The sequence below is a fragment of the Procambarus clarkii genome, chromosome 31, assembly GCF_040958095.1.
Source record: "Procambarus clarkii isolate CNS0578487 chromosome 31, FALCON_Pclarkii_2.0, whole genome shotgun sequence".
Lineage (NCBI taxonomy): Eukaryota > Metazoa > Arthropoda > Malacostraca > Decapoda > Cambaridae > Procambarus > Procambarus clarkii.
The window spans coordinates 31,863,458-31,883,054 of NC_091180.1; the positions used below are offsets into that span (position 1 = coordinate 31,863,458).

Sequence of the window (19,597 nt, forward strand, 5' to 3'; positions counted from 1 at the left end):
CACCACCACCAACACCACCACCATCTCCACCACCACCAACACCACCATCAACACCACCACCATCTTCACCAACACCACCACCACCATCAACACCACCACCATCTACACCACCACCACCACCACGAACACCACCACCATCAACACCACCACCATCTACACCAACACCACCATCACCATCTACACCACGAACACCAACACCACCACCACCAACACCACCACCATCTACACCAACACCACCACCACCAACACCACCACCATCTACACCAACACCACCACCACCAACATCAACACCACCACCATCTACACCAACACCACCACCACCATCTACACTACCACCAACACCACCACCATCAACACCACCACCATCTACACCACCACCACCATCACCATCTACACCACCACCACCAACACCACCACCAACATCAACACCACCACCATCTACACCAACACCACCACCACCACCACCATCTACACCACCACCACCACCATCTACACCAACACCACCATCTACACCACCAACAACATCATCTACACCACCACCAACACCACCACCACCACCATCTATACCATCATCAACACCACCACCACCAACACCACCACCACCACCAACACCACCGCCATCAACACCACCACCACCACCAACACCATCAACACCACCACCATCTACACCACCACCACCATCTACACCACCAACACCACCACCACCATCAACACCACCACCATCTACACCAACACCACCACCACCATCTACACCAACACCACCACCAACACCACCACCACCAACATCAACACCACGACCATCTACACCACCACCACCACCACCACCACCATCTACACCACCACCAACACCATCACCACCATCTACACCACCACCACCATCTACACCACCATCAACACCACCACCACCATCTACACCAACACCACCACCACCATCTACACCACCACCAACACCACCACCACTACCATCTACACCACCACCAACACCAACACCACCACCATCAACACCACCACCAACACCACCACCAACACCACCACCACCAACATCAACACCACCACCATCTACACCACCACCACAACCAACACCAACACCACCACCATCACCAACACCATCTACACCACAATCATCACCACCAACACCACCACCATCTACACCACCACCAACACCTCCACCACCAACACCACCATCTACACCACCAACAACACCTCCACCACCACCACCACCACCACCAATACCACCACCAACACCACCACCACAACCATCAACACCACCATCTGCACCACCACCATTACCACCAACACCACCACCACAACCAACACCGCCACCATCATCTACACCACCAACAACACCTCCACCACCACCACCACCACCACCACCAATACCACCACCAACACCACCACCACAACCATCAACACCACCATCTGCACCACCACCATTACCACCAACACCACCACCACAACCAACACCGCCACCATCATCTACACCACCACCAACACCACCACCATCAACACCACCACCACCACCAACACCACCACCACCATCTACACCACTACCACCATCACCACCACCACCACCAACACCACCATCTACACCACTACCACCATCTACACCACTACCACCATCTACACCACCACCAGAACCACCACCACCATCACCATCTACACCACCACCACCCCCACACCACCATCACCACCACCACCACCATCTACACCACCACCATCACCATCTACACCACCACCACCCCCACACCACCACCACCCCCACACCACCATCACCACCACCATCTACACAACCATCTACACCACCACCACCACCACCATCTACACCAACACCACCATCTACACCAACACCACCACCTCCAGCACCAACATTACCACCAACACCAACACCATCACTACCACCAACACCATCACCACCACTATCACCATCATTATCATCATCATCATTACCACCACCACCACCACCATTTACACCACCACCACCACCACCACCACCAGCACCCCCACCACCACTAACACCACCACCACCAACACCACACACCACCAACACCACCAGCACCCCCCACCACCACCAACACCACACACCACCAACACCACCAGCATCACCACCAGCACCACCACTAACACCAACACACCACACACCACCACACCCAACACACACCACCACCAGCACCCCCACCACCACTAACACCACCAACACCACCACCACCAACACCACCACCACCAACACCACACACCACCAACACCACCAGCACCCCCCACCACCACCAACACCACACACCACCAACACCACCAGCATCACCACCAGCACCACCACTAACACCAACACACCACACACCACCACACCCAACACACACCACCACCAGCACCCCCACCACCACTAACACCACCAACACCACCACCACCAACACCACCACCACCAACACCACACACCACCACCAGCACCACCACTAACACCAACACACCACACACCACCACACCCAACACACACCACCAACACCACCAGCACCCCCACCACCACTAACACCACCAACACCACCACCACCAACACCACACACCACCACCAGCACCACCACTAACACCAACACACCACACACCACCACACCCAACACACACCACCAACACCACCAGCACCCCCACCACCACTAACACCACCAACACCACCACCACACACCACCACCACCACCAACACTCAACAGCAACACCACCAGCACCACCACCACTACCAACACCACCAGCACCCCCACCACCCCCACAACCACCACCACCACCACACACCACCACCACCAACACCACCACCACCAACACCACCACCACCACCACCACTAACACCAACACACCACCACCAGCACCACCACTAACACCAACACACCACCACACCCAACACACACCACCAACACCACCAGCACCCCCACCACCACTAACACCACCAACACCACCACCACCAACACCACACACCACCACCACCACCAACACTCACCAGCAACACCACCAGCACCACCACCACTACCAACACCACCAGCACCCCCACCACCCCCACAACCACCACCACCACCACACACCACCACCACCACACACCACCACCACCACACACCTGTCATTGATGCGCTTCCCACACCCGGCACAGTCTTGGGGGCTGGTGTTGCGTTCGGTCTCCGGCGCTGGCTTCATCGTCATCTGGAACACCAAGATAGAACACTCTCAGCTCTATGTGTCTACATATAAACAACATCAATAACACATGCAAAGAAAGAGATATATGGCAGGATATATACACCAAGTATATACCTCTAAGTGTATATACCATACACAGTTGAAAAATGAAAATTTAGTTCATTTACCTAAGTTCAAAGAGCTGATAAACCTTGCTCTTTGAACCTGAGAATTGATGTCAATAGAATTTCTGGAAATATTTCCTGATTTCTCATCTTTTGAACACCGCTTTGCATTATTCTCCGCACCTAGCTTAACTTAGGCTAAACAATCCTAGCCTAACTTAGCGTTAACAAGTTCAAGTATGTTTATTGAGACAAGAAAAAATACATCTCAAAGGGATAAAGTAGCTTAGGCTATTTCTACCCCCCCCCCCCCTGGATTAGCGTTAACAATCCTAACCTAACTTAGCATAAAGAAGCCTATCCATATGAACCTAAACCAAATGGGACTTGCTGTTGAATCCTAAAAGGTATTCCCGCTCATCTCTACTTCTCTGACGCAGCTGATGCGATTCTCTTGCTCTGTTTGACTTAATTATATATCACGTTATCTCAGAGTTTTTGTGTAAACGTTTACACAATGTAAATCATTGTGTAAAACGACCTTTGTTGGGTTTTGTGTGTGCTATTACCTGCTCTTAATGGCGCCAGAAAAAGTTTTCTAAACGATCTGACACACTGTCACTATCTTAAACAATCTGTCATTATCTTAAACAACGTCAGAACCCTACACACCAAGGGGCTAGATTCACGAAGCAGTTACGCAAGCACTTACGAACCTGTCCATCTTTTCTCAATCTTTGGCGTCTTTGTTTACAATTATTAAACAGTTAATGAGCTCCGAAGCACCAGGAGGCTGTTTATAACAATAACAACAGTTGATTGGCAAGTTTTCATGCTTGTAAACTGTTCAATAAATGTAACCAAAGCCGTCAAAGATTGAGGAAAGATGTACACGTTCGTAAGTGCTTTCGTAACGGCTTCGTGAATCTGGCCTCCAGTTTCGTAGGTGTTTGCGTAACTGCTTCGTGAATCTGGCCCCAGGTTCGTAAGTACTTGCGTAACTACTTTGTAAATCCGGGTAAAGGGTTGTGTAGGTTCAATATTACCCAATTAAACCTCCATAGGCTACTGGCGCCTGGTCATATTTCTCAAATGATCTATGTGGCTAAATTCCCACCAGACTTTACACACAAACTTCTAAAGCTCTTAAGAATGTGAAAGATTTTCCCGTGGCCTCAGAGTATTATGTGAGACGAATGGTGTGAGTTTCTTAAATTCTACAGAAAATAATAAAAATAAAAACTACTAGGCTACTAAATATAACATATATGCCCTTAAGAACATATGTTCTGAAATCATCGTGTTATATTTTTTTGATTTAAAATTATGTGTATCATTGATTTTTTTTTTTAATTTTCAGAGATATATTTCTCTTACTAAAATTTAGATTCATTTAAATTATCTGTTATGACTCCTGCCTTTTGTAATGTATCTATGAATATCGCTGACATTTACTGTTATGTGGATTGTATTTTTCATGTATTGAACATAATACCAATTACGGGTTATGATGATATTAGAACGTTCTTGTGCAAATGGATATTGTTCTCTAATTCTTGAATTCATTGTAGAGTAAATCAATTATAGATTTACGATCAATACCATCACCTCACTACCCAGCGCCTGACCAGACTTTCATTATATATAATAATATATAATAATTGTATATTAAAATTAGTTAATGCGTCTGAAGACCTAACGACCGCCCCCTCTAACGACCCTGACTTGACGACGAGTTCCACATACCAAAAACTACCAACAGAAACTTAACCACATAACCTAAGTTCCGTCTAACTCTTCATCACATTTCAGTATGTAATACTATTAAGATATATTTTGAGAAAATACTAAATTTGAATTCGCAGTGCCGTTAAAAATTGACGAATACGGGTTTGGGATCGTCGCCCGGCGGGTGGACTAGCCTAGCCTAAGGACACGGTCATTAACGACCATTTTAACTGCCTCTATTTGAACGTTTGAACTGCTTTTCGAACAGTATTTCGGCGGAAGAGTCCTCTGTTTAAACTGCCTATATTTTGAACGTTTGAACTGCTTTTCGAACTATTTCGGCGGGAAAGTCCTGTTTAAACTGCCTTTATTTGAACGTTTGAACTGCTTTTCGAACTGTACTTCGGCGGGAAAGTCTTATTTTAAACTGCCTTTATTTGAACGTTTGAACTGCTTTTCGAACAGTACCTCGGCGGGAAAGTCTTGTTTAAACTGCCTCTATTTTGAACGTTTGAACTGTTTTTCAAACAGTATTTCGGCGGGAAAGTCCTCTATTTAAACTACCTCTCTCTCTCTCTCTCTCTCTCTCTCTCTCTCTCTCTCTCTCTCTCTCTCTCTCTCTCTCTCTCTCTCTCTCTCTCTCTCTCTCTCTCTCTCTATATATATATATATATATATAATAGAGAGGTGCTACAGCTTACAGTTCATATATAACCGCCTATAACCTACTCTCCGCCTATATAGAAAATTCTAATATACAGAAATAGTAATTTAGAATATTTAAACCCCCAATTTTTCTGCTGTAACGAGGCTGTATTAAAGCCGTTGAACACAACTCTACGTTTAACTAGATACAACACTGTAACATATACTTGTATTCGTTAATATTTCATAAAATACCATTTTTTTATTTAATATTACGAATAAATTGACGTATATGTAGGCTACTACATATGTAGGTTGATATAAATGGCGCCAGAGTAATTGATACGATCAAGGCTGTACATATATAAGTAATATGTGGCCTTGTAAGCAGGACGGGCTATACCGCGCCGTACCGAGTGTATACCTGATATAATGGCCACACTCCCAATGTGTTCTCCAGGTTCAAGAACATATATGTGAATATTATAGGTGTCTGGCCGTGCCTTGTGGTGTCTGGCCGTGCCTGGTGGTGTCTGGGCGTGCCTGGTGGTGTCTGGCCGTGCCTGGTGGTGTCTGGCCGTGCCTGGTGGTGTCTGGGCGTGCCTGGTGGTGTCTGGCCGTGCCTTGTGGTGTCTGGCCGTGCCTGGTGGTGTCTGGGCGTGCCTGGTGGTGTCTGGCCGTGCCTGGTGGTGTCTGGCCGTGCCTGGTGGTGTCTGGCCGTGCCTGGTGGTGTCTGGCCGTGCCTGGTGGTGTCTGGCCGTGCCTGGTGGTGTCTGGCCGTGCCTGGTGGTATCTGGACGTGCCTGGTGATGTCTGGCCGTGCCTGGTGGTGTCAGGCCGTGCCTGGTGGTGTCTGGCCGTGCCTGGTGGTGTCTGGACGTGCCTGGTGATGTCTGGCCGTGCCTGGTGGTGTCAGGCCGTGCCTGGTGGTGTCTGGCCGTGCCTGGTGGTGTCTGGACGTGCCTGGTGATGTCTGGCCGTGCCTGGTGGTGTCAGGCCGTGCCTATTGGTATCTGGCGGTCTCTAGCCGTGCCTGGTTGTGTCTGGCCGTGCCTGGCGATGTCTGGCCGTGCATGGTGGTGTCTGGCCGTGCCTGGTGGTATCTGGCCGTGCCTTGCTGAGTCTGGCCGTGCATGGCGGTGTCTGGCCGAGCATGGTGGTGTCTGGCCGTGCATGGTGGTGTCTGGCCGTGCCTGGCGGTGTTTCGCCGTGCCTTACGGTGTCTGGCCGTGGCTGACGAAGTCTGGTCGTGCCTGGCCGTGCCTAGCGGTATCTGACCGTGCCTGGTGGTGACTGGTCGTGCCTGGCCGTGCCTAGCGGTATCTAACCGTGCCTGGTGGTGTTTAGCCGTGCCTGGTGGTGCCTAGCCGTGCCTGGTGGTGTCGCCGTGTATGGCGGTGGCTGGCCGTGCCTGGCGGTGTCTGTCCGTACCTGGTGGTATCTGGCCGTGCCTGGTGGTGTCTGGCCGTGCATGGCGGTGTCTGCAGCCGTGCTTAGCGGTGTCTGGCCGTGCCTGGCGTTGTTTGGCCGTGCCTGGCGGTGTCTGGCCGGGCCTTGCGGAGCCTGTCCGTGCCTTGCGGTGTCTGGCCGAGCATGGCCGTGCTTGGCGGTGTCTGGCCGTGCCAGGCGATGTCTGGTCGTGCCTGGCGGTGTTTCGCCGTGCCTGGCCGTGGCTGACGAAGTCTGGCCGTGCCTAGCGGTGTCTGGTCGTGCCTGCTGGTGTCAGGCCGTACCTGGTGGTGTCTGGCCGTGCATGGTGGTGCCTAACCGTGTCTGGCGGTGTTTCGCCGTGCCTTACGGTGTCCGGCCGTGCCTGGCCATGTCTGGCCGTGCCTGGCGGTGTCTGGCCGTGGCTGATGGTGTCTGGACGTGAATGGCGGTGTCTGTCCGTACCTGGTGGTATCTGGCCGTGCCTGGTGGTGTATGGCCGTGCATGGCGGTGTCTGCAGCCGAGCTTAGCGGTGTCTGGCCGTGCCTGACGGTGTCTGGCCGTGCCTGGCGGTGTTTGGCCGTGCCTGCCGATGTCCGGCCGTGCCTGGCGATGTCTGGCCGTGCTTAGCGGAGTCTGGCCGTGCCTGGCGGTGTCTGGCCGTGCCTGGCGGTATCTGGCCGTGCTGGCCGTATCTGGCTGTGCCCGGTCGTGTCTGGCCGTGCATGGTGATGTCCGGCCGTGCCTGGCAGTATCTGGCCGTGCCCGGTCGTGTCTGGCCGTGCATAGTGGTGTCTGGCTGTGCCCAGCCGTGTCTTGCCGTGCTTGGTGGTGTCTGGCCGTGCTTGGTGGTGTCTGGCCGTGCCTGGCGGTGTCTGGCCGTGCCTGGCGGTGTCTGGCCGTGCCTGGCGGTGTCTGGCCGTGCCTGGTGGTGTCTGGCCGTGCCTGGCGGTGTCTGGCCGTGCCTGGTGGTGTCTGGCCGTGGCTGGTGGTGTCTGGCCGTGCCTGGCGGTGTCTGGCCGTGCCTGGTTGTGTCTGGCCGTGGCTGGTGGTGTCTGGCCGTGCCTGGTTGTGTCTGGCCGTGCCTGGCGGTGTCTGGCCGTGGCTGGTGGTGTCTGGCCGTGCATGGCGTAGTCTGGCCGTGTCTGGCCGTGCCTAGTGGTGTCTGGCCGTGCCTGGTGGTGTCTGGCCGTGCCTGGCGGTGTCTGGCCGTGGATGGTGGTGTCTGGCCGTGCATGGCGTAGTCTGGCCGTGTCTTTCCGTGCCTGGTGGTGTCTGGCCGTGCCTGGTGCTGTCTGGTTGTGCCTGGTGGTGTCTGGCCGTGCCTGGCCGTGCATAGCGATGCCTGGCCGTGCATTGCGGTGTGTGGCCGTACCTGGAGGTGTCTGGCCGTGCCTGGTGGTGTCTGGCCGTGCCTGGTGGTCTCTGGTCGTGCCTGGTGGTGTCTGGCCGTGCATAGCGGTGCCTGGCCGTGCATGGTGGTGTCCGGCCGTGCCTGGTGGTGTCTGGCCGTGACTGGCGGTGTCTGGCCGTGCCTGGTGGTGTCTGGCCGTGCATGGTGATGTCTGGCCGTGCTCGGTGGTGTCTGGCCGTGCATAGTGGTGTTTGGCCGTGCCTGGTGGTGTCTGGCCGTGCCTGGTGGTGCCTGGCGGTGTCTGTCCGTACCTGGTGGTATCTGGCCGTGCCTGGTGGTGTCTGGCCGTGCATGGCGGTGTCTGCAGCCGTGCTTAGCGGTGTCTGGCCATGCCTGGCGTTGATTGGCCGTGCCTAGCGGTGTCTGGCCGTGCCTTGCGGAGTCTGTCCGTGCCTTGCGGTGTCTGGCCGTGCTTGACGGTGTCTGGCCGTGCCAGGCGTTGTCTGGTCGTGCCTGGCGGTGTTTCGCCGTGCCTTACGGTATCCGGCCGTGCCTGGCGGTGCCTGGCCGTGCCAGGCCGTGGCTGACGAAGTCTGGCCGTGTCTGGCCGTGCCTAGCGGTGTCTGGTCGTGCCTGGCGGTGTCTGGCCGTGCTTGGTGGTGTCTGGCCGTGACTGGTGGTGTCTGGCCGTGACTGGTGGTGTCTGGCCGTGACTGGTGGTGTCTGGCCGTGACTGGTGGTGTCTGGCCGTGACTGGTGGTGTCTGGCCGTGACTGGTGGTGTCTGGCCGTGCATGGTGGTGTCTGGCCGTGCTCGGTGGTGTCTGGCCGTGCATAGTGGTGTCTGGCCGTGCCTGGTGGTGTCTAGCCGTGCCTGGTGGTCTGGCCGTGCCTGGTGGTGCCTGGCGGTGTCTGGCCGTGCCTGGCGGTGTTTGGCCGTGCCTGGCGGTGTCTGGCCGTGCCTGGTGGTGTCGGGCCGTGCCTGCTGATAGCTGGAGGTGTCTGGCCGTGCCTGGCGGAGTCTGGCCGTGTCTGGTGGTGTCTGGCCGTCCCTGGTGGTGTCTGGCCGTGCCTGGCGGTGTCTGGCCGTCCCTGGTGGTGTCTGGCCGTGCCTGGCCATGCCTGGTGGTGTCTGGCCGTGCTTGGTGGTGTCTGGCCGTGCCTGGCGGTATCTGGTGGTGTCTGGCCGTGCCTGGTGGTGTCTGGCCGTGCCTGGTGGTGTCTGGCCGTGTCTGGCTGTGCATGGCGGAGTCTGGCTGTGTCTGGCCGTGCATGGCGGTATCTGGTGGTGTCTGGCCGTGCTTGGTGGTGTCTGGCCGTGCATGGCGGTATCTGGCGGTGTCTGGCCGTGCCTGGTGGTGTCTGGTCGTGCCTGGTGGTGTCTGGCCGTGCCTGGCCGTGCATAGCGGTGCCTGGCCGTGCATTGCGGTGTGTGGCCGTACCTGGAGGTGTCTGGCCGTGCATGGTGGTGTCTGGCCGTGCCTGGTGGTGTCTGGCCGTGACTGGCGGTGTCTGGCCGTGCCTGGTGGTGTCTGGCCGTTCCTGGTGGTGTCTGGCCGTGCATGGTGATGTCTGGCCGTACTAGGTGGTGTCTGGCCGTGCATAGTGGTCTTTGGCCGTGCCTGGTGGTGTCTGGCCGTGCTTGGTGGTGTCTTGCCGTGCCTGGTGGTGTCTGGCGGTGGCTGGCCGTGCCTGGCGGTGTCTGTCCGTACCTGGTGGTATCTGGCCGTGCCTGGTGGTGTCTGGCCGTGCATGGCGGTGTCTGCAGCCGTGCTTAGCGGTGTCTGGCCGTGCCTGGCGTTGTTTGGCCGTGCCTGGCGGTGTCTGGCCGTGCCTTGCGGAGTCTGTCCGTGCCTTGCGGTGTCTGCCGTGCTTGGCGGTGTCTGGCCGTGCCAGGCGATGTCTGGCCGTGCCAGGCGATGTCTGGTCGTGCCTGGCGGTGTTTCGCTGTGCCTTACGGTGTCCGGCCGTGCCTGGCGGTGCCTGGCCGTGCCTGGCCGTGGCTGACGAAGTCTGGCCGTGTCTAGCCGTGCCTAGCGGTGTCTGGTCGTGCCTGGCGGTGTCTGGCCGTGCCTGGCGGTGTCTGGCCGTGCCTGGCGGTGTCTGGCCGTGCCTGGTTGTGTCTGGCCGTGCCTGGTGGTGTCTGGCCGTGCATGGTGGTGTCTGACCGTGCCTGGCGGTGTCTGGCCGTGCCTGGTGGTGCCTGGCGGTGTCTGTCCGTACCTGGTGGTATCTGGCCGTGCCTGGTGGTGTCTGGCCGTGCATGGCGGTGTCTGCAGCCGTGCTTAGCGGTGTCTGGCCATGCCTGGCGTTGATTGGCCGTGCCTAGCGGTGTCTGGCCGTGCCTTGCGGAGTCTGTCCGTGCCTTGCGGAGTCTGTCCGTGCCTTGCGGTGTCTGGCCGTGCTTGACGGTGTCTGGCCGTGCCAGGCGTTGTCTGGTCGTGCCTGGCGGTGTTTCGCCGTGCCTTACGGTATCCGGCCGTGCCTGGCGGTGCCTGGCCGTGCCAGGCCGTGGCTGACGAAGTCTGGCCGTGTCTGGCCGTGCCTAGCGGTGTCTGGTCGTGCCTGGCGGTGTCTGGCCGTGCTTGGTGGTGTCTGGCCGTGACTGGTGGTGTCTGGCCGTGACTGGTGGTGTCTGGCCGTGACTGGTGGTGTCTGGCCGTGACTGGTGGTGTCTGGCCGTGACTGGTGGTGTCTGGCCGTGACTGGTGGTGTCTGGCCGTGCATGGTGATGTCTGGCCGTGCTCGGTGGTGTCTGGCCGTGCATAGTGGTGTCTGGCCGTGCCTGGTGGTGTCTAGCCGTGCCTGGTGGTCTGGCCGTGCCTGGTGGTGCCTGGCGGTGTCTGGCCGTGCCTGGCGGTGTTTGGCCGTGCCTGGCGGTGTCTGGCCGTGCCTGGTGGTGTCGGGCCGTGCCTGCTGATAGCTGGAGGTGTCTGGCCGTGCCTGGCGGAGTCTGGCCGTGTCTGGTGGTGTCTGGCCGTCCCTGGTGGTGTCTGGCCGTGCCTGGCGGTGTCTGGCCGTCCCTGGTGGTGTCTGGCCGTGCCTGGCCATGCCTGGTGGTGTCTGGCCGTGCTTGGTGGTGTCTGGCCGTGCCTGGCGGTATCTGGTGGTGTCTGGCCGTGCCTGGTGGTGTCTGGCCGTGCCTGGTGGTGTCTGGCCGTGTCTGGCTGTGCATGGCGGAGTCTGGCTGTGTCTGGCCGTGCATGGCGGTATCTGGTGGTGTCTGGCAGTGCTTGGTGGTGTCTGGCCGTGCATGGCGGTATCTGGCGGTGTCTGGCCGTGCCTGGTGGTGTCTGGTCGTGCCTGGTGGTGTCTGGCCGTGCCTGGCCGTGCATAGCGGTGCCTGGCCGTGCATTGCGGTGTGTGGCCGTACCTGGAGGTGTCTGGCCGTGCATGGTGGTGTCTGGCCGTGCCTGGTGGTGTATGGCCGTGACTGGCGGTGTCTGGCCGTGCCTGGTGGTGTCTGGCCGTTCCTGGTGGTGTCTGGCCGTGCATGGTGATGTCTGGCCGTACTCGGTGGTGTCTGGCCGTGCATAGTGGTCTTTGGCCGTGCCTGGTGGTGTCTGGCCGTGCTTGGTGGTGTCTTGCCGTGCCTGGTGGTGTCTGGCGGTGGCTGGCCGTGCCTGGCGGTGTCTGTCCGTACCTGGTGGTATCTGGCCGTGCCTGGTGGTGTCTGGCCGTGCATGGCGGTGTCTGCAGCCGTGCTTAGCGGTGTCTGGCCGTGCCTGGCGTTGTTTGGCCGTGCCTGGCGGTGTCTGGCCGTGCCTTGCGGAGTCTGTCCGTGCCTTGCGGTGTCTGCCGTGCTTGGCGGTGTCTGGCCGTGCCAGGCGATGTCTGGCCGTGCCAGGCGATGTCTGGTCGTGCCTGGCGGTGTTTCGCTGTGCCTTACGGTGTCCGGCCGTGCCTGGCGGTGCCTGGCCGTGCCTGGCCGTGGCTGACGAAGTCTGGCCGTGTCTAGCCGTGCCTAGCGGTGTCTGGTCGTGCCTGGCGGTGTCTGGCCGTGCCTGGCGGTGTCTGGCCGTGCCTGGCGGTGTCTGGCCGTGCCTGGTTGTGTCTGGCCGTGCCTGGTGGTGTCTGGCCGTGCATGGTGGTGTCTGACCGTGCCTGGCGGTGTCTGGCCGTGCCTGGCGGTGTTTCGCCGTGCCTTACGGTGTCCGGCCGTGCCTGGCCATGTCTGGCCTGCCTGGCGGTGTCTGGCCGTGGCGGACGAAGTCTGGTCGTGCCTGGCCGTGTCTGGCCATGTCTGGCCGTGCCTGGCGGTGTCTGGCCGTGGCGGACGAAGTCTGGTCGTGCCTGGCCGTGCCTAGCGGTGTCTGACCGTGCCTGGTGGTGACTGGCCGTGCCTGGTGTTGTTTAGCCGTGGCTGATGGTGTCTGGTCATGCCTGGCGGTGTCTGGCCGTGCCTGGCGGTGTCTGGCCGTGCCTGGTTGTGTCTGTCCGTACCTGGTGGTATCTGGCCGTGCCTGGTGGTGTCTGGCCGTGTCTGGCCGTGCATGGCGGTATCTGCAGCCGTGCTTAGCGGTGTCTGGCCGTGCTTAGCGGAGTCTGGCCGTGCCTGGTGGTGTCTGGCCGTGCTTAGCGGAGTATGGCCGTGCCTGGCGGTATCTGACCGTGCTGGCCGTATCTGGCTGTGCCCGGTCGTGTCTGCCCGTGCATGGTGATGTCCGGCCGTGCCTGGCAGTATTTGGCCGTGCCCGGTCGTGTCTGGCCGTGCATAGTGGTGTCTGGCTGTGCCCGGCCGTGTCGTGCCGTGCTTGACGGGGTCTGGGCGTGCTTGGCGGTGTCTGGCCGTGCCTGGCGGTGTCTGGCCGTGCCTGGCGGTGTCTGGTCGTGTCTGATGGTGTCTAGACGTCCCTGGTGGTGCTTGGCCGTGCCTGGCGGTGTCTGGCCGTGCCTGGCGGTGTCTGGCCGTGCCTGGCGGTGTCTGGCCGTGCCTGGCGGTGTCTGGCCGTGTCCGGTGGTGTCTAGCCGTCCCTGGTGGTGTCTGGCCGTGCCTGGTGGTGTCTGGCCGTGGCTGGTGGTGTCTGGCCGTGCATGGCGTAGTGTGGCCGTGCCTGGTGGTGTCTGGCCGTGCCTGGTGTTGTCTGGTTGTGCCTGGTGGTGTCTGGCCGTGCCTGGTGGTGTCTGGCCGTGGCTGGTGGTGTCTGGCCGTGCCTGGTGGTGTCTGGCCGTGCCTGGTGCTGTCTGGCCGTGCCTGGTGGTGTCTGGCCGTGCCTGGTGGTGTCTGGCCGTGGCTGGTGGTGTCTGGCCGTGCATGCTGGTGTCTGGCCGTGACTGGCGGTGTCTGGCCATGCCTGGTGGTGTCTGGCCGTGCCTGGCCGTGCATAGCGGTGCCTGGCCGTGCATTGCGGTGTGTGGCCGTACCTGGAGGTGTCTGGCCGTGCATGCTGGTGTCTGGCCGTGCATGCTGGTGTCTGGCCGTGCTTGGTGGTGTCTGGCCGTGCCTGGTGGTGTCTGGCCGTGCATGGTGATGTCTGGCCGTGCTCGGTGGTGTCTGGCCGTGCATAGTGGTGTCTGGCCGTGCCTGGTGGTGTCTGGCCGTGCCTAGTGGTGTCTTGCCGTGCCTGGTGGTGTCTGGCCGTGCCTGGTGGTGCCTGGCGGTGTCTGGCCGTGCCTGGCGGTGTTTGGCCGTGCCTGGCGGTGTCTGGCCGTGCCTGGTGGTGTCTGGCCGTTCCTGGCGGTATCTGGTGGTGTCTGGCCGTGCCTGGTGGTGTCTGGCCGTGTCTGGCTGTGCATGGCGGAGTCTGGCCGTGTCTGGCCGTGTCCAACCGTGCATGGCGGTATCTGGTGGTATCTGGCCGTGCCTGGTGGTGTCTGGCCGTGTCTGGCCGTACCTGGCGGTGTCTGGCCGTGTCTGGTGGTGTCTAGCCGTCCCTGGTGGTGTCTGGCCGTGCCTGGCCGTGCTTGGCGGTGTCTGGCCGTGTCTGGCCGTACCTGGCGGTGTCTGGCCGTGTCTGGTGGTGTCTGGCCGTGCCTGGTGGTGTCTGGCCGTGCCTGGTGGTGTCTGGCCGTGTCTGGCTGTGCATGGCGGAATCTGGCCGTGCCTGGCCGTGCATAGCGGTGCCTGGCCGTGCATTGCGGTGTGTGGCCGTACCTAGAGGTGTCTGGCCGTGCATGGTGGTGACTGGCCGTGCCTGGTGGTGTCTGGCCGTGACTGGCGGTGTCTGGCCGTGCCTGGTGGTGTCTGGCCGTGCCTGGTGGTGTCTTGCCGTGCCTGGTGGTGCCTGGCCGTGCCTGGCGGTGTCTGGCCGTGCCTGGCGGTGTCTGGCCGTGCCTCGCGGTGTTTGGCCGTGCCTGGCGGTGTCTGGCCGTGCCTGGCGGTGTCTGACAGTATCTGGCGGTGTCTGGCGGTGCCTGGTGGTGTCTGGCCGTGCCTGGTGGTATCTGGTGATGTCTGGCCGTGCCTGGCCGTGTCTGGCCGTGCCTGGAGGTGCCTGGCGGTGTCTAACCGTGCCTGGTGGTGTCTGGCCGTGCTTATCGGTGTCTGGCCGTGCTTATCGGTGTCTGGCCGTGCATGGCGGTGTCTGGCCGTGCCTGGCCGTGTCTGGCCGTGCCTGGAGGTGTCTGGCCGTGCCTGGTGGTGTCTTGCCGTGCCTGGTGGTGTCTGGCCGTGCCTGGTGGTGCCTGGCGGTGTCTGGCCGTGCCTGGCGGTGTCGGGCCGTGCCTGGTGATATCTGGAGGTGTCTGGCCGTGCCTGGCGGTGTTTGGCCGTGCCTGGCGGTGTCAGGCCGTGTCTGGCCGTCCTTGGCGGTGTCTGGCCGTGTCTGGTGGTGTCTAGCCGTCCCTGGTGGTGTCTGGCCGTGCCTGGCCGTGCTTGGCGGTGTCTGGCCGTTCCTGGCGGTATCTGGTGGTGTCTGGCCGTGCCTGGTGGTGTCTGGCCGTGCCTGGTGGTGTCTGGCCGTGGCTGGTGGTGTCTGGCCGTGTCTGGCTGTGCATGGCGGAGTCTGGCCGTGTCTGGCCGTGCTTAGTGGTGTCTAGCCGTGCATGGCGGTATCTGGTGGTGTCTGGTCGTGCCTGGTGGTGTCTGGCCGTGCCTGGCCGTGCATAGCGGTGCCTGGCCGTGCATTGCGGTGTGTGGCCGTACCTAGAGGTGTCTGGCCGTGCATGGTGGTGACTGGCCGTGCCTGGTGGTGTCTGGCCGTGACTGGCGGTGTCTGGCCCTGCCTGGTGGTGTCTGGCCGTGCATAGTGATGTCTGGCCGTGCTCGGTGGTGTCTGGCCGTGCCTGGTGGTGTCTGGCCGTGCCTGGTGGTGTCTTGCCGTGCCTGGTGGTGTCTGGCCGTGCCTGGTGGTGTCTTGCCGTGCCTGGTGGTGCCTGGCCGTGCCTGGCGGTGTCTGGCCGTGCCTGGCGGTGTCTGGCCGTGCCTCGCGGTGTTTGGCCGTGCCTGGCGGTGTCTGGCCGTGCCTGGCGGTGTCTGACAGTATCTGGCGGTGTCTGGCGGTGCCTGGTGGTGTCTGGCCGTGCCTGGTGGTATCTGGTGATGTCTGACCGTGCCTGGCCGTGTCTGGCCGTGCCTGGAGGTGCCTGGCGGTGTCTAACCGTGCCTGGTGGTGTCTGGCCGTGCTTATCGGTGTCTGGCCGTGCTTATCGGTGTCTGGCCGTGCATGGCGGTGTCTGGCCGTGCCTGGCCGTGTCTGGCCGTGCCTGGAGGTGTCTGGCCGTGCCTGGTGGTGTCTGCTCATGTCTGGCGGTGTCGGACCGAGCATGGTGGTGTCTGGCCGTGCATGGCGGTGTCTGGCCGTGCCTGGCCGTGTCTGGCCGTGCCTGGAGGTGTCTGGCCATGCCTGGTGGTGTCTGCTCATGTCTGGCGGTGTCGGACCGAGCATGGTGGTGTCTGGCCGTGCATGGCCGTGCTTGGCTGTGTCTACAGCCGTGCTTGGCGGTGTCTGGCCGTGCCAGGCGGTGGCTTGCTGTGCCAGGCGGTGTCTGGCCGTGCCTGGCGGTGTCTGGCCGTGCACGGCGGTGTCTGGCCGTGCATGGCGATGTCTGGCCGTGCCTAGCGGTGTCTGGCCGTGCCTGGCGGTGTCTGGCCGTGCCTGGTGGTGTCTGGCCGTGCATGGTGGTGTTTAGCCGTGCCTGGTGGTGTTTGGCCGTGCCTGGCGGTGTCTGGCCGTGCCTGGTGGTGTCTGGCCGTGCCTCGCGGTGTCTGGCCATGCCAAGCGGTGTCTGGCCGTGCCTGGCTGTGTCTAGTCGTGCCTGGCGGTGTCTTGCCGTGCCAGGTGGTGTCTGGCCGTGCCTGGCCGTGCCTAGCGGTGTCTGACCGTGCCTGGCGGTGTCTAGCCGTGCATAGTGGTGTCTGGCCGTGGCTGGCGGTGTCTGGCAGTGCATGGCCGTGTCTGGCCGTGCATGGTTGTCTCTGGCCGTGCATGGCGGTGTCTGGCCGTGCCTGGCCGTGCCTGGCGGTGTCTGGCCGTGCCTGGCGGTGTCTGACCGTGCCTATTGGTGTCTGGCCGTGCCTGGCAGTGTCTGGCCGTGCCTGGTGGTGTCTGGCCGTGCCTGGTGGTGTCTGGCCGTGCCTGGCGGTGTCTGGCCGTGCCTAGTGGTGTCTGGCCGTGCCTGGTGGAGTCTGGCCGTGCCTGGTGGAGTCTGGCCGTGCCTGGTGGTGTCTGGCCGTGCCCGGCGGTTTCTGGCCGTGCCTGGTGGTGTCTGGCCGTGCCTGGCGGTGTCAATCTGTGCCTGGTGGAGTCTGGCCGTGCCTGGTGGAGTCTGGCCGTGCCTGGTGGTGTCTGGCCGTGCCCGGCGGTTTCTGGCCGTGCCTGGTGGTGTCTGGCCGTGCCTGGCGGTGTCAATCTGTGCCTGGTGGAGTCTGGGCGTGCCTGGTGGAGTCTGGTCGTGCCTAACGGTGTCTGGCCGTGCTCGGCGGTTTCTGGCTGTGCCTGGTGGTGTCTGGCCGTGCCTGGTGGTGTCTGGCCGTGCCCGGCGGTTTCTGGCCGTGCCTGGTGGTGTCTGGCTGTGCCTGGTGGTGTCTGGCCGTGCCTGGCCGTGTCTGGCCGTGCCTGGCGGTGTCTGACCGTCCTTGGCCGTGGATGACGAAGTCTGCCCGTGCCTGGCCGTGTCTTGCCGTGCTTGGCGGGGTCTGGCCGTGCCTGGCGGTGTCTAGCCGTGGCTGGTGGTGTCTGGCCGTGCATTGTGGTGTCTGGCCGTGCATTGTGGTGTCTGGTCATGTCTGTCCGTGCCTGGCGGTGTCGGACCGTGCATGGTGGTGTCTGGCCGTGCATGGCCGTGCTTGGCTGTGTCTACAGCTGTGCTTGGCGGTGTCAGGCCGTGCCAGGCGGTGGCTTGCCGTGCCAGGCGGTGTCTGGCCGTGCCTCGCGGTGTCTGGCCGTGCATGGCGGTGTCTGGCCGTGCATGGCGGTGTCTGACTGTGCCTGGTGGTGTCTGGCCGTGGCTGGCGATGTCTGGCCGTGCCTGGTGGTGTCTGGCCGTGCCTGGTGGTGTCTGGCCGTGGCTGGCGATGTCTGGCCGTGCCTGGTGGAGTCTGGCCGTGCCTGGTGGAGTCTGGCCATGCCTGGTGGTGTCTGGCCGTGCCTGGTGGAGTCTGGCCATGCCTGGTGGTGTCTGGCCGTGCCTGGCCGTGCCAGGTGGAGTCTGGCTATGCCTGGTGGAGTCTGGCCATGCCTGGTGGAGTCTGGCCGTGCCTGGCCGTGCCTGGTGGAGTCTGGCCATGCCTGGTGGAGTCTGGCCATGCCTGGTGGAGTCTGGCCGTGCCTGGCCGTGCCTGGTGGAGTCTGGCCGTGCCTGGTGGAGTCTGGCCATGCCTGGTGGAGTCTGGCCATGCCTGGTGGAGTCTGGCCGTGCCTGGCCGTGCCTGGTGGAGTCTGGCCATGCCTGGTGGAGTCTGGCCATGCCTGGTGGAGTCTGGCCGTGCCTGGCCGTGCCTGGTGGTGTCTGGCCGTGCCTGGTGGTGTCTGGCCGTGCCTGGTGGAGTCTGGCCATGCCTGGTGGAGTCTGGCCATGCCTGGTGGAGTCTGGCCGTGCCTGGCCGTGCCTGGTGGTGTCTGGCCGTGCCTGGTGGTGTCTGGCCGTGCCTGGCCGTGCCAGGTGGAGTCTGGCCGTGCCTGGTGGAGTCTGGCCATACCTGGTGGTGTCTGGCCGTGCCTGGTGGAGTCTGGCCATGCCTGGTGGTGTCTGGCCGTGCTTGGCCGTGCCTGGTGGAGTCTGGCCATGCCTGGTGGTGTCTGGTTGTGCCTGGTGGTGTCTGGCCGTGGCTGGCGATGTCTGGCCGTGCCTGGTGGTGTCTGGCCGTGCCTGGTGGTGTCTGGCCGTGCCTGGCCGTGCCTGGCGGTGTCTGGCTGTGCCTGGCGGTGTCTGGCCGTGCCTGGCCGTGCCTGGCGGTGTCTGGCCGTGCCTGGCGGTGTCTGGCCGTGCCTGGCCGTGCCTGGCGGTGTCAGGCTGTGCCTGGTGGTGTCTGGCCGTGCCTGGCGGTGTCTGGCTGTGCCTGGTGGTGTCTGGCCGTGCCTGGCGGTGTCTGGCTGTGCCTGGTGGTGTCTGGCCGTGCCTGGCCGTGCCTGGCGGTGTCTGGCCGTGCCTGGTGGTGTCTGGCCGTGCCTGGCCGTGCCTGGCGGTGTCTGGCTGTGCCTGGCGGTGTCTGGCCGTGCCTGGCCGTGCCTGGCGGTGTCTGGCTGTGCATGGTGGTGTATGGCCGTGCCTGGCGGTGTCTGGCCGTGCCTGGCGGTGTCTGGCCGTGCCCGGCGGTGTCTGGCCGTGCCTGGTGGTGTCTGGCCGTGCCTGGTGAAGTCTGGCCATGCCTGGTGGAGTCTGGCCATGCCTGGTGGTGTCTGGCCGTGCCTGGTGGAGTCTGGCCGTGCCCGGCGGTTTCTGGCTGTGCCTGGTGGTGTCTGGCCGTGCCTGGTGGTGTCTGGCCGTGCCTGGTGGTGTCTGGCTGTGCCTGGCGGTGTCTGGCCGTGCCTGGTGGTGTCTGGCCGTGCCTGGTGGTGTCTGGCCGTGCCTGGCGGTGTCTGGCTGTGCCTGGCGGTGTCTGGCCGTGCCTGGCCATGCCTGGTGGTGTCTGGCCGTGCCTGGCCGTGCCTGGTGGTGTCTGGCCGTAGCTGGCGATGTCTGGCCGTGCCTGGTGGTGTCTGGCCGTGCCTGGTGGAGTCTGGCCATGCCTGGTGGAGTCTGGGCATGCCTGGCCGTGCCTGGTGGTGTCTGGCCGTGCCCGGCGGTG

The 19,597-nt window shown here is 61.5% G+C and overlaps 2 protein-coding genes across 2 annotated transcripts in view; both read right to left on the bottom strand.

Annotated features, from left to right (window-relative positions):
• LOC123758953 (LIM domain only protein 3) overlaps nt 1-19,597 on the bottom strand; it is a 56,926-nt gene that overhangs the window by 17,019 nt on the left and 20,310 nt on the right. The window contains exon 2 of the mRNA XM_045743719.2: nt 3,092-3,174. Within this exon, the coding sequence (XP_045599675.1) occupies nt 3,092-3,174 (83 nt within the window). The remainder of the gene's footprint in view (nt 1-3,091; nt 3,175-19,597) is intronic.
• On the bottom strand, nt 17,527-18,546 carry LOC138370246 (filaggrin-2-like). The gene has a single exon (XM_069334250.1). It carries the CDS (start codon nt 18,544-18,546, stop codon nt 17,527-17,529), a length of 1,020 nt encoding a protein of 339 aa, XP_069190351.1.

What these genes read in the sequence shown, in the direction of transcription:
- LOC138370246 (XM_069334250.1), bottom strand. Translation starts at nt 18,546, where the DNA reads ATGGCCAGACTCCACCAGGCACGGCCAGACACCACCAGGTATGGCCAG.